Source organism: Stomoxys calcitrans, chromosome 3 (genome assembly GCF_963082655.1).
Source record: "Stomoxys calcitrans chromosome 3, idStoCalc2.1, whole genome shotgun sequence".
NCBI classification, from domain to species: domain Eukaryota; kingdom Metazoa; phylum Arthropoda; class Insecta; order Diptera; family Muscidae; genus Stomoxys; species Stomoxys calcitrans.
In genome coordinates, this window is record NC_081554.1 from 124,806,760 (window position 1) to 124,828,596 (window position 21,837).

The 21,837-nt window shown below is 37.7% G+C and overlaps 1 protein-coding gene across 3 annotated transcripts in view; it reads right to left on the reverse strand.

The window, feature by feature from the left end:
- LOC106083679 (adenylate kinase isoenzyme 5) overlaps window positions 1–14,892 on the reverse strand; it is a 114,111-nt gene extending 99,219 nt beyond the window's left edge. For 2 of the 3 annotated variants that reach the window (XM_059364940.1, XM_059364938.1), the window contains exon 1: window positions 14,778–14,892. In XM_059364940.1, coding sequence (XP_059220923.1) covers window positions 14,778–14,853 — 76 coding nt within the window. In that variant the 5' untranslated portion in view covers window positions 14,854–14,892. Of the gene's footprint in view, window positions 1–10,619; window positions 11,308–14,777 lie in introns of those variants that run through there. The other variant, XM_013246843.2, reaches the window with a different exon arrangement.
- Between the last annotated feature and the right edge of the window lie 6,945 nt (window positions 14,893–21,837).

Here is a 21,837-nt window from a genome sequence, read left to right on the forward strand (position 1 = left end):
CTTTAAAACAACTTATCGATGTGGGTTGTTAGGGATCGTATGTGGGTCGGTCCATGTTTAGTAGGCCCATGTAGACTGATTTCCCGATTCGCATTTCTTATCCGATTTGTCTGAAACTTTGCATAATGGTTCCTCTTATGACCTCCAACATCCTTACTGACTATGGTCCTTATGGGACAATAAGCTAATAAAGCTCTCATGTAATCCGATCTCACGATTTTATTTCATAAGCCTCTGAGGGCGTAATGCTTATAAGACGTGGGTGAAATTTTGCATAACGGTTTTTTATTAAGAATGGTTCATAACCTGATATGCTAAGTTACCATGAACATTCCATTAAGGAAACTTCTGTCATATCAATGCTGACTACATTTGTAAGGTATCCTTACATCCGTATTAGCAAGTTGGACGTCATAGGCGGACATGATAACCTCTAAGCTACGGTGGCCTCGACCCTACCTTAGTTTGCCGATCTCCCGATTTGTCTTCTCGAGTCTCTAGACGGCGCAATTCTTATCCAATTTGGCTGACATTTTTTTTTAAAATTTAAACTGAAAAAGTTTTTGAAATTTTGAAACATTTATAATGATTTTTGCTATGTATGGTTGGAATCCGTATCCATTTTAGTTTGCGCTTATAAAGAGAAACCGTGCAAAGAACGCAATAAATGCGATCCAAGGTGAAGGGTATTCGAGATTCGGCGAAAAGACGAAATCTTTTAAAAGTGGTAGAAATATGTTCTCTAACATGTTTTCGATAACGATTTAACGAAAGTTAACTTTAAAGTTATCTCGTGTTAACTAACTAATCTTACACTTTTGTTTCAATTCGCCGAAATAACAAATTCGTAAACCAAAATAAATCTGTATTTAAAATTTATTTTTGTCGATGTAGAGCGGTGTTTGATATTGGAAACCGCTCCCGCACCTGCAAAATTATGCCTGTTCTGATCCGCTCAGAGTCCCGTCTTCGTAGGCCCGTAAGTAGAAATAATGTGACTTAATTTAAGCGATCGGTGGTACTGCCAATTGCCTCGACACAGACAAAGGGTCCCCTAGAAAAGTGTAAGTTTTATGTCTACAAACGCATGGAGTGTGCTATTGGTCCGAGTGTAGCGGTGTATATCTGGCAATTAGTTCTGGACGACGCACAGAGGGATAGAATCGAGAAAAAAGATTAAAAAATCTGCCGTTTGAGAATGGGTTATAGTTAGAGCTGAGCTATAAGTAAGATCAGGTTAAAAATGTTAAGGCCCCAGGTGGTCCGGCCGCCTCTTTGCTGGCTCCTAAAGTGGGTCACCTCAGCATTTCAAAACTCGTTCAGGCTGCGAATTTCCAAAATTATTTTTTTGATAGATAGCGCTGTCAAGAAGTTTGCCCCTGTTCCTTAATGTAATTTTTCGCCCTCTCAAAAATCTGCTTGAGGTCTAAAATTCCCATTCTGCTCTATGTGATTATCGACTTTAAAATTCATTTATTTGGCAGGCTTTGTATTTTACGACTTATGAAGGTATTTGTGGTTCGATTGTCATTTTGAAACATGATTTTGATTGGTGACTAAATCTACAAGGACTTTATTGATAAGAGTATCCAAATCCGATAATCCAGTGAAAAATTATACAGTTCAAAAATAATTCTTGGTCAAAAAAGTATTTTTTCATTTATCTCCAAAAGGGGAGAGAAACGAGTTATTTGACCAAGAGAATGAATATCACTAGGATGAAAGGTTATTTATTGATTACAGAAAATAAATTGACAATCATACAGGTGGAATGTACATAGACAAACACATCATTAACTGGCGTTTCGGATGCTTGGTTAAGCTGCCATTACACGATTAGACATGTCATACGTTATGTAAAAAAAGCATATCAGAAAGTTGTACACATCGTGTGATACGTACAGAAAATTCAATATGACAAATGGATATTGGAATAAATATGCAACTTCTTCGATTTAATCGAGCTTTTATTTAATCGAATATTCATGTAGAAACATGTCTATATAAAACAAACAAGGACGGGGTAAAGTCGGGCAAAGCCGACCTTTTGATACCCTACACCACGTTGGATATGCAGGCTAAGTCGTCGAATTTAAAATATTTTGAGAAGATCGGTTGATATCGGTTGAGGGGATATCAAAGACCTTACAAGTGAATATCGGGAGATACATTGAACAAATTTCTATGTAGTTTATCAGTTATCAGAAGAGTTATAAGTGAAACCTTCGTACCACATTTTGTGAAGATCTGTTAACAAATAACTAAATTATTGAGTATTATTCAAAATCGGACGGAGCTATATCTTAATCTAAACCGAATTCTATTAAAGTCAATAGCAATACCGGGAGTCATAAGTTAATGCTTTGTGCCAATTTTTTTGTGAATCAGCTAATAATAACTAAATTATAGCAATACTAGTCCAAATCGGACGAACATATAAATCTGAACCGATTTCTATGAAATTCATCAATAATGTTGACTTGTGAGAGAATCCTTCGTGCGAAATTTCGTGAGAATCGGAGTACAAATGACGATATAATTGCAATCTTAGGTTAATCGGACTAAAATATATTTTGGAGCTATAACTAAATCTGAACCGATTTCTATGAAATTCTCCAATAATGTCGAGACTTATGAGAGAATAGGCTTCGTCTCTAGGTCCAAAAAAATGCTTGTGCCAAATTTGAAGGGATCGGATGAAAATTGCGACCTATACTTTGTAGACAATTTAATATGGACAGAGAGACAAACAGACGGACATAGCTAAATCGGATCAGAACGTGATTGATTCTGAGCGCGCTCTATTCGTATATGACGTACACAAGTATAAGACGTAGACAAGTCTTATGAATACAAAAGGTGACAGCTCATATGACATGTCTGATAGAGTAATAAAAGCTTTTGGGCCCCTTACCAAAGCCATCGTGTTCACTGACCCTCCAGTCTGCCGGCTCACAGATGCCACTCTGATTGTCCCTGGTATATAAGCTTAGAACATACATGAGCTTTTCTATGGAATCTAATGGCGATTTCGACTGTGCAACAAAGTGTAGCATTTTCAACATGCTGCACTGAAATCGAAATTTTGTGTTCGTTTGTCCAAAAAAATGTATTCCCATTACCGGGTACTGTGTTCGTTTGAAATGGTGTTGTCTACAGAGAGTGGAAAAATGTTGCATTTCTTACACGTTGCCAAGTCTACGGTGGAGAATGTCGCTTTTAAAATCAGCGGCTATCGTTCAAGCAAATTTTGTTTGAACAAAGAAGAAAAAGATAAAATTCGCTGAATGTTTGGAAAAAAGCGGCAAAATATTAAAATATATATATAAAACATTAGAGCAAATTTTTTTTAAGAATTGAAATCACCATAAATATACCGCGGCAAACTAACTGCTACCTGCTTCGTGTGTCAATTCCTTCATCTAGTAACCAGTATTCACTTAAGAAGGTTAAGTCACTGATGAAATATTGCAATTTCGCAGTTGTATCTTTTAATTTTTTTGGCTGCTGCACGTGGCAATGCAAATAAAAACTTGTTTGTCAATTTGGTAGGCAGAAGAGTGGGAATTTTTACCCCCATCCTCACTGGGTTGCTAGTGACCGTCAAGCTATTTTTTGGCTGAGCTAGGTCTTTGTAGCATCAACGTGATTTGTTCATTTCCATCACAATGCTGGTGGACATGGAAACCTGTTTTCTATTAAGTCGTTGTTGTTGTCTTCGACATTGTTTAGAATATGCAATGAGTATGAAACATTTAGCAATAACTAGTGTTAACATTGGTTAATTACAGATTCTAAAGCACCGTTTGGCCCTGTGTAAGTCTCTATTCGTAATGGTTGCCCATTATGGCAACTGTTTGGGCTTAAGGTTTTTACATCATACCTATGTTCCTGAAACGCGTGCGGTTTTCTGAAAAAAAATCGGGTAGTCTGCAATTTTCTGAAAACGAAAATACAGATTAAAAAATAATGTAAGAAAAAAACGAACAGATTTATTATAATAATTCCTTAAAAAATAAAAATGAATTCTGTCCGAATTTTTTCATAAAAATTCGGCATCCAGTATATCCATCGAAATGCCGAGGTTACCAAATTTCGGGGTCTGCTAAGAGGGGCACATAGGGCATTGCTTTTTTGCACATGATCTCGTTAGCTTATACCATTTAAAATTTCAAAGAGATTTCCATATCCATTCTCAAACGGGAGGTTTTTATCAAGTTTTTTTTCGATTCTTTCCCAAAAGCTCCTTTTATAAGCTCATTACACTATATCGGGAGATCGGTCTATATGGCAGCCAAATCCAAATTTGGTCCGATCTGGACATTTGACAGGATTGGGTTGGGGTGTACATTTGACAGGATTGGGTAGGGCTGTACCAGAATTCATTGTGCCAAATTTCATCGAATTCGGGTAAAAAATGGATCTTTTATGGTCTCCATACCATATATCGGGAGATCGGGCGGTCGGTCTAAGGGCAACTATATCCAAATATAGTCCGATCTGAACCACACTTCACACAAAAGGGTAGGGGGCTACCAGAACTCACTGCGCCAAATTTCATCCAATCATCGGATGAAAAATTACCAATTTATTGCCTCAAGACTTTAAGTCTGGAGATCGGTCTATATATAACTAAAATCAGATTTTACGAGATCAGAATATCAGGTTGATATACAAAGAATACGAAATCATGAACAATTTTTTGCAAAATATTTGTATATTCAAGATATCGGCAAAATTATAAATACCGAGCTTTTGGGTATAAATGGGTAAATACCACAGACATTCAGTAGTAAATTTTGCTTGCCAACACATTATTTAGAGGCTGATCAGATCTTCCAAATCAATCCTGCAGAATGTGCATGTGCTTGTCTGGATATCTCAGTTTTGTAGAATTAGTTTAAGTATTTTGATTAGTAATAATGAATATACTAAACAAGTTTTATTTTACGCTTATGGTTTTATGATTTCGACATGACGTTGACTGATTTACACAACTAATTGTAAAAGTTGTTTATTTTCATTAAATTTCTACCATAACAAACTGAAAATGACCAGAAATAATTTTTTGACAGTCATAGAAAATAAATTTTGACCAATTTTTTCGAAAAGCCATCTACATTTTGATGAAATGATGTGCTCCAATTCGTCTTCCAACTAAATAAAAAAAATCAATGCTCCCTTTTTGATGGAAACGATGTTGGTTTGAAATTACATCCAACTATTGCACATTATGCCCATATAAAATGGCAATTTTTGTCTTGTTTCCTATTGAATTTTATTTGAAACATTTTTTGTCATCAAATAAATAATTTATGCCACCTTATTGAAGGTGACAAATTTCAAAAGGAAAAAATTATATAAATATTTTTTGCAAAATATTATTAATTCGAAAGTTGTATATATTGAATATTTTTTTTTAAACCCGTCACTGTGTCCCAATCTACTGCCAAAAGATAGGTTAGGTTGAAAATAGGGTTGTGATGTTATTCAGCCCCTCACCACTATAGATATACGCCTAAGGCAGTAATCGGCTTGTTGTGCGCTCTAAATACTAAAAAGTAACGTCATAAAGAAAAATCTAAGTCAGGAATCCCGCGCTACCGAAAAAAATCCTTAATTGTTTACCATAGCACTCCCCTAAGTCGGCTTATGTTTGGTATTGATTCCCCACTTAAGTACAGGTGTCTGTTAGTTGCGAAAGAAATGATCCAACGTCTCATCATTTTCCCCAATTGCTGCTTCTAATCCTATGTGTGTAGATCTTAATTCCAGGGTTCTCAATGCAGATTCTCAGGTGCACTCTTTTCTCCAGCTTTAATCTATCCGTGTAGCATGAACTTCCAGATGACAATACCAGAGTTCCGTCAATCTAAGATTATGCAGCTGACAGCAGTGCTTCGCACTCGACCTCAAGTGCCGCCTCAGGTATCTGATCGGAAACCTCGTTCATTCCTTCCAGGCCTCCTAACGTTGCCTCGATGGTGTGGCCTGTATCAGTTCTCTATCCATTCTCCCATTGCCTTCACTCAATCTGTATGTCCATGGGTCGAATATCTAGAATAGTTTCTAGTGCCATAAGAGGCGTGGTCCTCATCGCACCGCCTATGCCAAGACAACATGTACTCTGAACCTGTTGGATTATCTTTACGTGTCACTTTTCTCCATAATAGTCCACCAAACCACTGAGGCGTAGATACGTGTTGGTCTAACCACGCTTCTGTAGAGCCAGTGGACTATCCTCGGATTCAGGCCCTATTTCGAGCCTACGGCCCGTCTAAAATGTACCCAACATCTGTGAGCCTTCTCGGTACGTCCTAAATGTGAAACCTTCAATTCAGTTTCCCGTCGAAGATCACTCCTAAGTATTTGACTTTGTCAGATATCGAAATTAATTTATGGAGAAAGGTGATGTGTTAAATTGGCCTCCTTTCATCTTCCTCGTAAACAGGCAGATCTGAGCGTTCTCTGGATTAACATTGAGACCCCTAGGTCTACCCCAGTCATATACCAACTCTAAGACCCTTTAGGTGCTTCTGCATAGCTGAATCGGGTCGTTACGCTTTAGAAGTATTACAACATCACCTGCGTAACAGACGGGATTAAGTAAAAGTAATCAGTATATACTTTATGTATAAATCACGATTAATCGGCTATTATTATCTGTTTTCCCATGAACTCGAAAACTAACCAGTACATCTTTTAACTGAAAATCGATCCAGAACGTCTGACCTGCAATGTATAGAACTAAGATATAACACTGCATTTACTTATCGTTCTACCAAATTAGGACTGTTATATCTTTCCTTCTTTTCTTGCCGCTCGAAATTTTGCCTATCAAATTAGCACTGTTAAATATGTCCCTTTTTTGCTAAATACTTTCTATATATGTAAGATAAAACTCGCGTACATAAAGTCTTTCGATTAGCTAATTTGGTCTCTTAACGCAATTCTTATCACATTGGTCAAATCATGGGAATTAATGGCTTCTTCAGCATCGAGCTAATTGCAATTTTTGCCCATGAACATTCCTCTAAGGAGCAGGGGCAAACTTCTCATATATCAATGAGTGCAGTCCAATTCAAATTTAAGCTCAATGATAAGAGGCCTCCTTTTTATAGCCGGGTCTGAACGGCGTGTCGCAGTGCGACACCTCTTTGGAGATAAGTTTACATGACATAGTACCTCACAAATATTGCCGCAGAAAATTTTTTCTGGTGGTCTCGCCAGGATTCCCAGACGTCGGAACCCAGACGTTCAGCGTCATAGGCGGACATGCTAACCTCTGCGCTACGGTGGCCTCGAGCATCGAGCAAATTATAACATTATATTCTAAAAATAGGTTTATCTATTAGGTTTACTTTCTCAATTCATAATATTACTGTGATAACACTAAATCAATTGCAGTCATTATATATCACTAGCTAGTACTAACCCGCCCCGCTGCTGTTTGTTTTATAATTCAGTAAACAAATTTTTGCGTTGCATTTATGAAATGTAGCCTTTGTTTTTATTTAAGCGCCTATTACATAAAGCAGAAATGTATGGTTTGATTTTTGTTTGTCCAAGGAGTGCTCATGGACCTGTGTCCAAAAAACAGAGCCAAATTCGAGTTCAATAAGCTTGACATATTGTTATCAAATTGCATTGAAATCGTGGGCGCGCCCTTTTTAGTGCGGGTTTCCCAAAATCTGAATAAACATTGGCATGTTGTAAATGTATTCATTTAATTTTTCAATTGATTCAATTAAGTATTTCAATAATTTATTTAATTGTGTCAATTAAAAAATTAATTGGAAATTTTTAATTGAAAGTTTCAAAAATATCAATCTATCAAAATAAGAGTGGCCTCAAAAGGTTCTATTCTTGGGCCAAAATCTATTCAATGTATGCTAATGATTTGCCAAGTGAAGTTCGATTTGCAAATATACACATGTATGCGGATGATGAACAATTTTATTTATCAGCTAACTCGGATCGCTTTGTTGCTAGTGTACATAATCTCAACATTGATCTTTCCAGGGCACACAACTGGGCTACTGCAAAACGGTCTGTTATTAAATCCGAGCAAATCGAAGGCAATTATTGTTCGAAATAGGAATGCCACCTTTAACTCCAACTTCACACTATTACTAGGAACTTCATCCATCGAGATTGTTGATAAGGCCTAGAATCTGGGATAGAATCAATGAACGCTTGAACTGATCGGACCAAATTTGTGCTGTTTGTGGCAAAGCCTGGGAACCTATAGACTTCGCAAGCATTTACTCCCTAAAATCCTCGAACACTTCTAGTAAGAAGCTACATTTACCCACACTGCTCTACGGTGACGAAATCTTGATAGGTTGTAATGCAAATGTCAAAAGGAAACTTTAAACTACATTCAACAACACAGTGCTTTACGTATATTGGCTGAGAAAGTTCGATAGAGTGTCATCTTTTTCACTCCAAATACTCTAGACGCTATTAGAGAAATATTTAGAGGACAAGTGCTTGATATTTCTTCACAAAATATTATATATACGCCATATCATACTTAACACATCATATTGATACATAGATGTTCATTTAGTAGATGTGCATTGTTACACGTTAAAAATGCGCTGGTTGCAAAGATTAGAAATGAAGGAAGAACATTAAGAGAAGAGAGAATAACATTAAGAGAAGAGAATTTACATATATCACTTATGCAAAATTTTGTACATCTTTTATGTAAAAAAATATATTGAGTACGACGCTGCTTACTGAAGCAGAAGTGGAGAAGAACATATAACATATAAATAATTAAACTATTATTACGACCCAAACAATCATATAGAAATAATAATTGAATATACCAGACATGAACCAGCTTAGGGGAGTGGCATTTAAAAAAGTTAAGGATTTTGTAAGTAGCACGGAATTCTTTACATAGATTTTCTTTTTCGATGTTACTTTCTTAGTATTTAGAACGCACATCAAGCCGATTACTGGCTTATGTGTATGTCCATAGTGGCATGGGGCGGATTAATATCCGCACCCTATTTTCAAGCTAATCGAACCTAATCGAATATAATTTGGGTTAACAAGGGTTTCCAAAACGCTGTGTTTTTATACCCACCGTCATAGGATGGGGGTTTACTAATGTAGTCATTCCGCCCGTAACACCTCGAAATATGCGTCTAAGACCCCCTAAAATATATATTCTTGATCGTCTTGTCAAGTCAATCTATCGATGTCCGAAGGAGTAAAGCTAGGCGCTTAAAGTTTTGCACAAAAACTTCTTGTTAGTGTAGGTCGGTTGGGATTGTAAATGGGCCAAATCGGCCCCTGTTTTGATATAGCTGCCATATAAACCGATCTTGGGTCTTGATTTATTGAGCCTCTAGAGGACGTAATTCTTATCCGATGACTCAAATTTTGCACGTAGTGTTTTGGTATCACTTTCAATAGCAGTGCTAAGTATAGTTCAAATCGGTTCATAACCTGATATAGCCGGCATATAAACCGATCTCCCTATTAGACTTCCTGAGCTTCTAGACAACGCAATTCTTATCCGATTTGGTTGAAATTTTGCACATATCGTTAAGGAATGACTTCCAATGACTGCCAAGTATGGTTTGAATCGGTTGACAAGCTGATATAGCTGCCTTATAAAACCGATATCCCAATTCGACACTCTGAGCCACTGGAGGGCGCAAATTTTACTCGACTTGCCTGAAATTCTGGAGGTGATATATTTCTATGACTTCTGTCAGCTATGACAAGTTCATATATATATATATTGAAAAAGTCATTCAAAGAACTTGACAATTGCGATCCATGGTGGAGGGTATATAAGATTCGAACTTTACACGCTTCTACTTGATTTAGCCTAAACCACTACTGTGGTACAGGACTTAGTCTGTTTGTCCATGTATTCTTGTTATCAAGGTAAAGTTCGGATTTTTTGACCGATTGCCACAAAATTTTGCATATTTTTGGCCCAAGAACGAAAGCTATTGATTTTGGTTCAGATTTTGACATAGTTCCCATGTATATATTTTTCATCCTTTAGGCCAATTTTATTGCTATAGAAGCCACAATTTAGATGCGATCTAAACAAAATTTTGCATGATATGTTTTATTCGACATCTCAATATGAGTTTGGAAATTCATCAAATTTGGTTCATATATAAAGCTAGCTCCCATATACATCTTTCAACCGTCATGTGCTGTTATGGCTCAATCAAAATCTGACCAGGTTAGAATATCGCCCCCATTGTACCACCCATTGAATATACTCTCGTAGGGATTGGGTAGTGTATTATAAAATCGACAACGTCCTACTTCTGTTTTCTTACTTGTTTTCTAATAACGCTCTTTAATTTGCAACGACTTCTGTAATCATTACAAAAGCGGATTCAAATTCCTTTATTCCAAAAAATGCTCTTCATTTTAACTTTAAATCAAATTTCTACTTCCGCAATGGCAACGCTCTCTTTTTGTAAATTACACCCTCATAGGGCTAGTGGACTAACTGACAATAAGGACAAATGCGTGAACAAGAGCTGGAATGTGACAAAACAATATTGTTGTTGCTGTTGTCAATGTATTTGCCTTTCCTTTCGCTTTCTAGGCAATTTTTAACTCTCACTCACCTGTGTCTAAGCAAATACCCATTATCCATTCGGTGGCCAATGTAGCGGAATCACAGCTAATTCCGTGGTTAACGTTACTTGTCCCTGACCGACCGTTGGGTTTTTCGGTAATTTTTCTCTTCGCACTCTGAGTTGGTTTCCGTTCAACTCGTTTTGTTTGTAAGAATTTGGGTGAATTTGTAATGGTACGATATTAACTTTTATTATTGTGGCTGTTATTTCGCCTTAATATGTATTTTTTTAATGCTTGGCTTTTTGCTGCCGATTTTGGTTTTAACACAAAACAGGAATTGCAATTGTAAAACAATTTGCCGTTGTAAATATTTTTTACAATTTGAAATGAATTAGCAGTGATTATGAAAGCCATAAATTTAATGCCGTACCCTTTGTGGGTGTTGCAAAAATTCACCAAGGTCTGGCACGACGTTGGGAAATTTTCGAAATCTTGTCATTTTGGCTAAATATTTTTTTACAGCACGCAATTTTTGCTTAAATTTTCACAAAATTACGTTTTTCAACGGATTTGCTTTTTATGAAATTTTTATTAAGGTTTTCGGCTGGATTTTCGTTTTTTTTCGCTAATGATTTCTATGTACTATTAGACCTTTATTTTATCAAATATTTTTGATCTATTACTTCTTTGGTTTGGTTTCCGTCGATGGTTTTATTTTTTTCGCTTTTTCATACCGATTTGTTGGAGGTTCGAAATGAAACTAAACGTTGACATTGTTGGATGGATGAGTTTTTAGCTTAGCCGGTCGCACTAACTGCTAGACCTCGTTCATGAATATTTCATCTGTTCTAGCAGTAGTTTCCACGAGTTTTCTTATATTGCGCTACGGAGAGTAGGGACCGAAACTCGATTGTCGGCATTGGTTTGTAACGCCTATTGAAAGTGTGTATTTTCGAAGTTAATACATTGAGTAGTTGCCAGAGTTTTCCAAATATTGTACAAATTATCTTTCAATAATAAACAAGCCCAGAACAAAACCACCAAAACTAAAGAATAAAGAGGGGATCTAGTCGGTTTTACCAATGCAAAATGGGAATATCAAAATTTTGCAAATTTTATCCATGAACAGGGGCAAACTTCTCACACATTAATGAGTGCAGTCCGATTCAAGTTTAAGCTCAATGACAAGGGGCCTTCTTTTTATAGCCGAGTCCGAACGGCGTGCCACAGTGTGACACCTCTTTGGAGATAAGTTTTATATGGTATAGTACCCCACAAATGTTCCCAGCATTAGGAGGAGAAAACCACAGCAGAAATTTTTTTTCTGATGGTCTCGCCAGGACTCGAACCCAGGCATTTAGCGTTATAGGCAGACATGCTAACCTCTACGCTTCGGTGGGAATATCAGGATGGTAATATTTTGTTTTAAAAAATTAAAGATGAACTAAATTGGCATAGACAACAGAGAGCATAACTGCGAAGGGATTGCGTGTTGGGTCGATTTCAAGATAATGGAATAGCTGAAAAATTAGGCTGTAAAACTCATTTAACTAAGAGTACTATTTTTGAAGGGTAAATATTCGATTGTTTTCTAGGATAACAATAGCTAAGGATGGCCATTGAAAAGTTTGTACAGCACATGTGTGACGCTGATAAATATCTCAAGAACATCTTGAGATATTTTTTATGTGCATGTCTGCCTAACATAAGGTCTATAGTTTTGTATTTAATTTTAAGTAGTATATAAGAATGTCATTTTAAATAAATAAGTCAGTGTCTTACAAGTTCTCATTCATCTCATTCAGTAAAGAACATGTTGTCTTTCTTTACAACTGGTAAAAGAAATCTTTTAGATAGGTATAAAATTTAGTTATATAATGCGCGACCCCAGGTGGTGCATAAGGGGGAGCTGGAGGGCGTATTTTAGTTCAGCTTAGACTACCTCTTGGGAATGATATTGTGGAACGTCCACCTCCAGGGAAAGGTGAAAACGAACGATTCCAAAAGGGGCGGAATGGGAAGTTGGTGAAGTACAGCCAGGATGTCTTTTAAGATGTCAGTTGAACCTGTCCTTGATAAGGTAGTACATATGATAGTGGGTCCACTGATGATGATAATGATGGTATGTAGGCCCTTAACAGTGCGAATGGAAGAGTCACTTATGTAATCCATAGACCAATATCACATGGCAAGGTCTAGATGAACAAGCTTGGATGCTTATGGCATAGAACTAAGAAATGGGATATCAATGGTCATTGCTGTGGGGGACCACTATTAAAATCCCACTGAGGATCCTCACTAAGTATGGACAGAGTCTGTTATATCGATAATACTATGCCACTTCTTCGATGAAGGGATACAAACATCATTTGATTACTGGACCAGACCAAGGGGTCTCATTGTTAACCCTGAGAAGACGAATATCTACCTGTTCATTAGGAAAAGAAAAAAAGTCAACACGAGGACTCCCATTTCCAAATATGCTCAGCGGATAAAATTAGTATCTTAAAGTGATAAACAGAAACATAGACAGGAAATTTAATTGAACATACAACACTCATAAGAGTGCAAAGAATGTTAACAGAGACATAGCTACGAACCAAAGTCGTGCACAAAACCATTTATTGGTGACTGTTTTTGCTGAACTCGTGAACGCTGAAGACTACTGAAGAGAGAGAGAGAGAGAGAGAGAGAGAGAGAGATATTGAAGATAGAGTAAAACGAACAAGTTGCTCTTGAGTAGCTAATTTTGAAGAACAATCACCATTCAGTGCTTGGTAGTATTTTTATCTCGAATTCATCGCCGCTACAGTGAGATATGAGAAATTATTCGTTGTATATGAAAGAGCCTCGCGGTCATTTTCCATAGATGAACTGATCACATAAATCGTTTGCAAAACTGTTTGTTTTCTCAGATTAAAAAAAGCAAGACGTGTGTGCGTTTATCCACTTTGCCTTCGTACGAATTTCGTACTAAGGGCTGGTACTATGTTCGTTTTTCACAGGTGAAAATACATGTTTTTCCCTACTAATTTGTTGAAACATTACAAAAATCCCATCCGGACGGACGGACTTGGCTAGTGCGAATCAGAATGTCGAGACGATCAGGCTAATTTTGAAGAACAATCACCATTCAATGCTTGGTAGTATTTTTATCTCGAATTCATCGCCGCTACAGTGAGATATGAGAAATTATTCGTTGTATATGAAAGAGCCTCGCTGTCATTTTCCATAGATGAACTGATCACATAAATCATTTGCAAAACTGTTTGTTTTCTCAGATTAAAAAAAGCAAGACGTGTGTGCGTTTATCCACTTTGCCTTCGTACGAATTTCGTACTAAGGGCTGGTACTATGTTCGTTTTTCACAGGTGAAAATACATGTTTTTCCCTACTAATTTTTTGAAACATTACAAAAATCCCATCCGGACGGACGGACTTGGCTAGTGCGAATCAGAATGTCGAGACGATCAGGAACATATATACTTTATGGGACAAAAAAAGTAATACTCCATCTGAACTGAAGCAAAATGTACCCGAATACACGCATAGCACAACGTGTACTCACTGAAATCTGAATCAATCTTTCTTTTTGCTGAAGGGCTCCTTTTTTTTGCATTTACTCATCTCTTTGTCTTGGTGTGTTGTTACTGTTTTACTCAGTTCTCAACTGTCTCATATGTTGTAATTTTAAACGAAGAATTCAGTTCTTGAAATACTCTTTAATAGTTTGCTTTTGGTACGAAATAGGGCATAAATCCAAGAATTATCCACATTCAATGTATTGGAGAGTCCAAATTTATCGGTAGTAAGGTGGACTGCAATAGAAAAAATGATGTGCAACATAGGAATACAAAAACAGGTCCAACTTACAGGAACCACAACGACTAGGACACTTAATACTCCACGGCCCTCGGCCCACCAATATAAACTGGTTCATAGATTTTACGAAGAATCTTTCTCTCAAACATTACAAGCACTGCCTGGTCTGCTTTCACAAGTTCCCGTGCCCCGAAAACAAATAACAACACGAGTAGTGTCAATGTCTTATATAGTGTAAACATCGTCGGTCGAGTGGTGGTCTAGTTCCTAAACTGCTTGATTAATCCAAAGTAACATTTTTGCCAGTATTATTCCTAGCCTTGGTTCAGAACTGGCGTCATTTGCTTTGAATATATAAGTGCCGAGGTAGATAAAGTAGCTACCTATCTCAAAGTTGTGGTTTCGAACTTTCTCCATTTTCTTTATCTGCTCGGCAGTACAAATCGTCTTCGCCGCCATCGTCGGACACCAGCAGTAAGTAACAAGTAAAAGCGTGCTAAGTTCGGCCGTGCCGAATCTTATATACCCTCCACCATGGATCGCATTTGTCGAGTTCTTTTCCCGGCATCTCTTTTTAGGCAAAAAAAGGATATAAGATAAATGGCGATATCTTGATATCGCCATTAGAGCGATATCAAGGTATAGTCCGGTTTGGACCACAATTAAATTATATGTTGGAGACCTGTGTAAAATGTCAGTCAATTCGAATAAGAATTGCGCCCTTTGTGGCCTCAAGAAGTAAAATAGAGAGATCGATTTATATGGGAGCTGTTTCGGGCTATAGACCGATTCAGACCATAATAAACACGTATGTTAATGGTCATGAGAAAATTTCAGGCAAATCGGATAATAATTGCGACCTCTAGAGGCTCAAGAAGTCAAGATCCCAGATCGGTTTATATGGCAGCTATATCAGGTTGTGAACCGACTTGTACCTTATTTGACATAGTTGTTCAAAAGTAACAATAAAAAACGTCTTGCAAAATTTCAGCCAAATCGGATAGGAATTGCGCCCTCTAGAAGCTCAAGAAGTCCCAGATCTGTTTATATGACAGCTATATCAGGTTATGAACCGATTTGAACCAAACTTGGCACAGTTGATGGATATCATAACAAAATACTATATGCCAAAATTCATTCAAATTGGATAAGAATTGCCTCCAGCGGCTCAAGAAGTCAAGGCCCAAGATCGGTTTATATAGCAGCTATATCCAGTTATGGACCGATTTGAACCATACTTGGCACAGTTGTTGGGTACCATAGCAAAACACGTCGTGCACAATTTCATCCCAATCGGATAAGAATTGCGCACTCTAGAGGCTCAAGAAGTCAAGACCCCAGATCGGTTTATATGGCAGCTATATCAGGTTAAGGACCGATTTGAACCATACTTGGCACAGTTGTTGGATATCATAACAAAACACGTCGTGCAAAATTTCATCCCAATCGGATAAGTATTGCGCACTCTAGAGGCTCAAGAAGTCAAGACCCAAGATCGGTTTATATGGCAGCTATATCAAAACATGGACCGATATGGCCCATTTACAATACCAACCGACCTACACTAATAAGAAGTATTTGTGCATAATTTCAAGCGGCTAGCTTTACTCCTTCGGGAGTTAGCGTGCTTTCGACAGACGGACGGACGGACAGACGGACGGACATGGCTAGATCGACATAAAATTTCACGACGATCAAGAATATATATACTTTATGGGGTCTCAGACGAATATTTCGAGTAGTTACAATCAGAATGACGAAATTAGTATACCCCCCATCCTATGGTGGAGGGTATAAAAATGTTGTTTCATATCTCAAGCATACTATCAGTAAGAAGACTTCCTTCTTTGTCTCTGCAGGAGGATGTGATACTGATTGCAGGGTTGCTCCCTGTGCCACATTTCTGGCCTCCAGTCCAATTTTGACACTCTTGGTCCTGCCATGGGTTTCTTGGGGGAGGCTTCTGGAACCCAAGTATGGATTAAGCACGAGGAGTCCTTTCATCATGAAGTTGGGTTAGTCGAATGGAGTATACCGTTGCCATCTGTTGTGTTTGCGGCTTTTCAATGTCCATCTTCCGTGCAGTGACAGATCTTACTTTTCTCGCCATGCTCAAACGAGTGTGAACGTTTGCTGCAACACGGTAATGATCCGAATCTGTGTTCGCACCTCAGATCGATCGTACATCTAATACTGGATGCGTGCCTTCCATCTATCATTATGTGATCAATTGGATTCTTTATATCTTGATCTGGAGATAACAATGTGGCCTTGTGAATTTTTTATGTTGAAATCTGATACTTCTATCCACCTTGTTTTATCGAACGTTATATCTCACAAAAGTAGGAGCTCAAAGTTGCAGACCGTGTGGTGCTCACAGTAATCCCGTGTCGGCCGGATGTCATTTAAATTCGCAAATATCATGCTGAATCTGGCCATTTTTAAAAAACGCAAAGGTATGCTCTTAGGGTATGTCAATTGTCATTGTTAATTCGCATTAATTAGTTACTGCCTTCAATTGGTTCTCCTGCTTTTTTATACCTGGCTTGGTTCACTAAGTCCTATCTAGAAAGCATTGCGTGTTTATACATGCTCACATGCATAGTCATAAGCGTCTAGGACACTGTTTTTGAAAATCTCTTTACATTCTTGCTCTCTTTCTCTTACATGACTCTCCATGACAAAGAACCATTGATTTCAAATGGGCAATGCTCGCAGGTGTTTTGATTCCATTTTCATTTCATGTCGGTTTCCTTCTTCGATTTGTTTATTACAGTTTTTGTTATTACATTTTGTGGGGTCCTGTTGATAGTGTGGTGGTAAGACAAATGCGGGAATGAATTCTCTCCAAAAGGCATTGGAGCACGGGAACATTTGATTGGGACAACGCCAAATGAAGTGTGAGCAAATAAAATATATCTATAACTTTCTGGAGAGTCCTTGTTGTCGTGTTTCCTCGATATGTTTGAATGTATGCATGTATGTATGTAGTTGGCACAAACCCAGTACTTTCTCCTTACAGGTTTGTATGCATGTATGTAAGGGTATGGACATAAATATCGCTTTGCCACTGTCAGTACTCTCGATTATGTTTTTTGGCCTCGACTACCCCTTTTTACTTCATCCACTCAGTGTTTTTAGTTTTGGGTAAATGAACTTTGATTGTATTTGGGGTGTCGTTGTGTTGGCCATCAATCTTTGTTTCGTGGAACCTTTCAATTACCCACATTTCATTTAATTTCTTTTCAATTAATTTCCACGCAATTGTCCTTTGCCAGAGATTGCAGACAGACATCTCGGTCAAGGAAACGCATAACCTCAACTTGGTTTTAATTCAAATTAAATCTAGGGAATAACAAAGAGAAATAAATTTTTTAATAGTTTATTATCTATATTGGGTATTTCAAGGATAATTATTTGTCATAACCACAAAATAGACTATAGAGTAAAGCTAAGTATGTCATCTAACAAATTTTCACTTCTTATAGGTACACAGACAACAATTAAAAACATGGTTCAATTCTGAAATTTGTACATTCATTTAAAAAATTCGCTGAAATCGGGCCTATAAACGTATTTGTATTATTGAGTAACAATTTTTAAATATATGACAAGCTCAAAAATCCAATGAAAGCGGTTATTGGCTCAATAAACCAATTTATTTGAAAGTTGTCCCTTCTCTCAAATAATATTTTTACCAATTTAATAAATGCAAAAAATTGATATTTTTGGCATTTATAAAAAACCTGTCTAGCGTTCGAAGCCATCAATACAACTTCTAAAAGATGCACAGAATCATGTGTACTACGGCGGTAGTGTAATTAACACTGAAAAAAGTCTGTCATTTCATAAAAACACATGCATTTCGAAAAAGTACAGCTAGTAGACAGGGTTGTCGAGCGTGGTTAATGCGGTAATTGTATCATAGATGCGTTTTCGCTATTAATACCATTCAAATACAACATACCAACGCACGGCCCTTGAAGCCATCACACCTAATATGGCCGAAGAGTCTTCTAGGCAAAGACGTAACGCGTCCCATAGTGGTTGGTGTGTGTTGCTATCTTTGGCTTTTCTTCTCCATTTGCAATCCACAATCATTGAGCTCGTCTCCAAAGAGAAACAAACATGAATTGTAAAATGTTATGATCTTCGCCCTAACAGGCAAAAAACTTGAAACAAGGAAAAACTTGTTATTCTATTGAATTAAATTGCTGATAAAACATGAGCAAAAATATTAATATTTTAATTTATAATTTCTAAAAGAGAGACTCACAAATCTCTCTTCATTGTCGTGGATACCGTCTTTAAAAAGTGTAATGAACAAAATAATTTATATACATATTAAAGTGAATCGTAATAAATGTCAATCTTAGCATTTTGCGCACTATAGCACGACATCTAGATCCACATGAAGGAATACTGCATTTGGTATCTTCCGTCATCAGCGTCGTTTTCAAGCCAATGTAGTCTCTATAGGGATGATAATGTATTAAAATAAAATCGTATTTATAAAAACCACGCCTACCTTCATTCCTGTTCTCAAATTTATTTCGTTTGGAATGCATCTTTTTCATTTGATCACATCCTTTTTTTCTGTTTCACTCTTTTAACTTTTTAAAATATATTGTTTTCACTTAACAATTATTATTTAATAAATTATCTTATTAAGAGATAAACAAAAACCACACTTTCTATTTTTTTTTTTCTAACCACACCACACTATGTGTCTGTATATGAAAGAACCCAGACATAAATTTGGCTCAATGGCACTTCTTCCAATTATAATGTGTGAAAGACGACACAACAGAATGCAGAATTAGATGCTTACAATTTGTATTATTACATATTAATTAATAATTCGTACAAGTAGAAATATGTTTAAGGTATCACTTGCCAAGATCAAAAAAAAAGTAAGAAGGCGTTAAGTTCGGCCGGGTCCACCACCTCGGGTATATATGTAACCACCTTTCGTCATAATGCGGTGATAAATGAACAATTTATGCCCCCAAAGCAGCTTTATCGAAATATAGTCCGATTTGGACCAAATTCGACACGAATATTGAGAGGTCCAATAAGTACAAGTCTTTGTTCAATTTTGTAGAACAAAATATTGGTCTTTTTGGTAGCCAAATTCAAATAGAGACCGATCTGAACCATAAGCGACACGAATTTCGAAAAGCCTAACATAAGTCACTGTGTCCAATTTCAGCGAAATCGGATTATAAATGTGTTTTTATGGAGCCCTAAGTCGAGAGATTTGTCTATATGGCAGCTATATCCAAATCTGAACCGATCTGGAACAAACTGAAGAGGGATGTCGAAGGGCCTAACACAAATCACTGTCCCAAATTTCGGAGAAATCGGACATTAAATACGCCTTTTATGGACCCAAAACCATAAATCGAGAGATCGGTTTATATGGCAGTCAAATTCAAATCTGGACCGATCTAGACCGAAGATATGGTTCGATATAGCCCATCTTCGAACTTAACCTGCTTATGGACAAATATTAAATACGCCTTTTATGGACCCAAAACCATAAATCGCGAGATCGGTTTATATGGCAGTCAAATTCAAATCTGGACCGATCTAGACCGAAGATATGGTTCGATATAGCCCATCTTCGAACTTAACCCGCTTATGGACAAAAATTAAATACGCCTTTTATGGACCCAAAACCATAAATCGCGAGATCGGTTTATATGGCAGTTATATTCAAATCTGGACCGATCTAGACCGAAGATATGGTTCGATATAGCCCATCTTCTAACTTAACCCGCTTATGGACAAAAAAAGAATCTGTGAAAAGTTTCAGATCAATATCTCTATTTTTAAAGGCTGTAGCGTGATTTCAACAGACAGATGGACAGACGGACGAAGATGGCTAGTTCGTCTTAGATTTTTACGCTGATCAAGAATATATGTACTTATTAGGGTCGGAAATGGATATTTCGATGTGTTGCAAACGGAATGACAAAATGAATACACCCCATCCTTCGGTGGTGGGTATAAAAATATGTTTATCGTATGCCTTCTTTACCAATCACTTGCCATGATACAAAAAAAAATTGGATTTCAATAACAAAAAATAATTAAACCAACCAAACCAACTGTCATCAGTATACTCCGATGTCCTTGCGGAATTTCCTGGATCTCGAGGCCGATACTGACTAATTGCCTTCGGCGATCAATGCTCAATTGAAATGTATCGTTGTGCGCTAAAAAAGATTGGTGAGATGTGGCCAGGTGCAGCACTAGATTTAGTCAAGGAGGAAGATATTCCTTCTCGACCAATGGCGCAATCTTGGTTACTAAGGATTCCCTCAAATCCTGAAGCGATACTTGGAAGACTAAGGGAATGTTAATTCAATCTTTCAACCACCGATTTGAAGATTGGAAGTTTGGTTGAGGCTGTTGGTGACCGGACACATGCAGTATTCACACAAAACTCTGGCTGTGTCGCAGAACTCAACAAGTTTGAAGGAGTTGTATCCTACGGATTCAACAAGTTAAAACTGAAGGTCTATAGAAGCGGTGAGGTTGGGGAATCAGAAGAGGACTCAGCAAATGTTGTTAAACACTTGCCTGAGGAACTTTCGACCACATCGCAAAAGTAGGAGACTGAAAATCCCCTGCCACAATCGAGACAGGTGGGAAAGGTATCAAAACTGGACACGACAAGCCCTGTGTGGGTGGGTCAGCTAGTGAAGCATCTAAGGAGGAATCGTCTACACCGCAAGTGTCCGCTGTCCTGAGGAAGAGTGGTTCCACTGCTTTCTCACCTGCCCCTGGATGCGTACGGAAGCTCATCATGATAAGATCTAATGAATCTTGTGAGGATTAACTCCTGGCGGAATCAGAAGACGAGGGTAACACAACAGTGGTGGAAGTTCTGAATCCTGACTTTGGTCCGGTTTCTACAGCTAAATCTCCAACATCGTAAAGCCGCTTCGGCGGCACTAAAGGTCCTTCTGATAGCAGGGGGCATTTGAAGAGGTTTCTGTCCAGGAACCATGGGTGTGTGGAAGAATGATTCGTGGACTAAGAATTCCGGAATTTAAACTACTCAAGGATACGGGTAATGGGAGACACAGAGCCCGTAGTAGAGGTTTATAGAAACATATGGCAAAGATATCTGGAGATGGCTTGTCGCGGCCGCAGCATGCATATAGTAAAGGCAAATCCACTGAAACAGCCGGGCCATAACGGAGTAAGGGGAAATGAAAGGGCAGACGATTTGGCGGTGAAGGCCAGAGGACTGCCGTTAATAAACTTGGTTAACCCGAAGCGTTTCGGGTCGACGCAGTCCGAGTTAAGGGAATGGGCGACGACTGCGCATGCAACATTGTGGAACGGCGAAACGGTCGGTAAGACGACGAAAATCCTATGGGTAGGTCCAGATTATGAGAAGACGAGGCTATTACTGAAAGTAAATAAGAA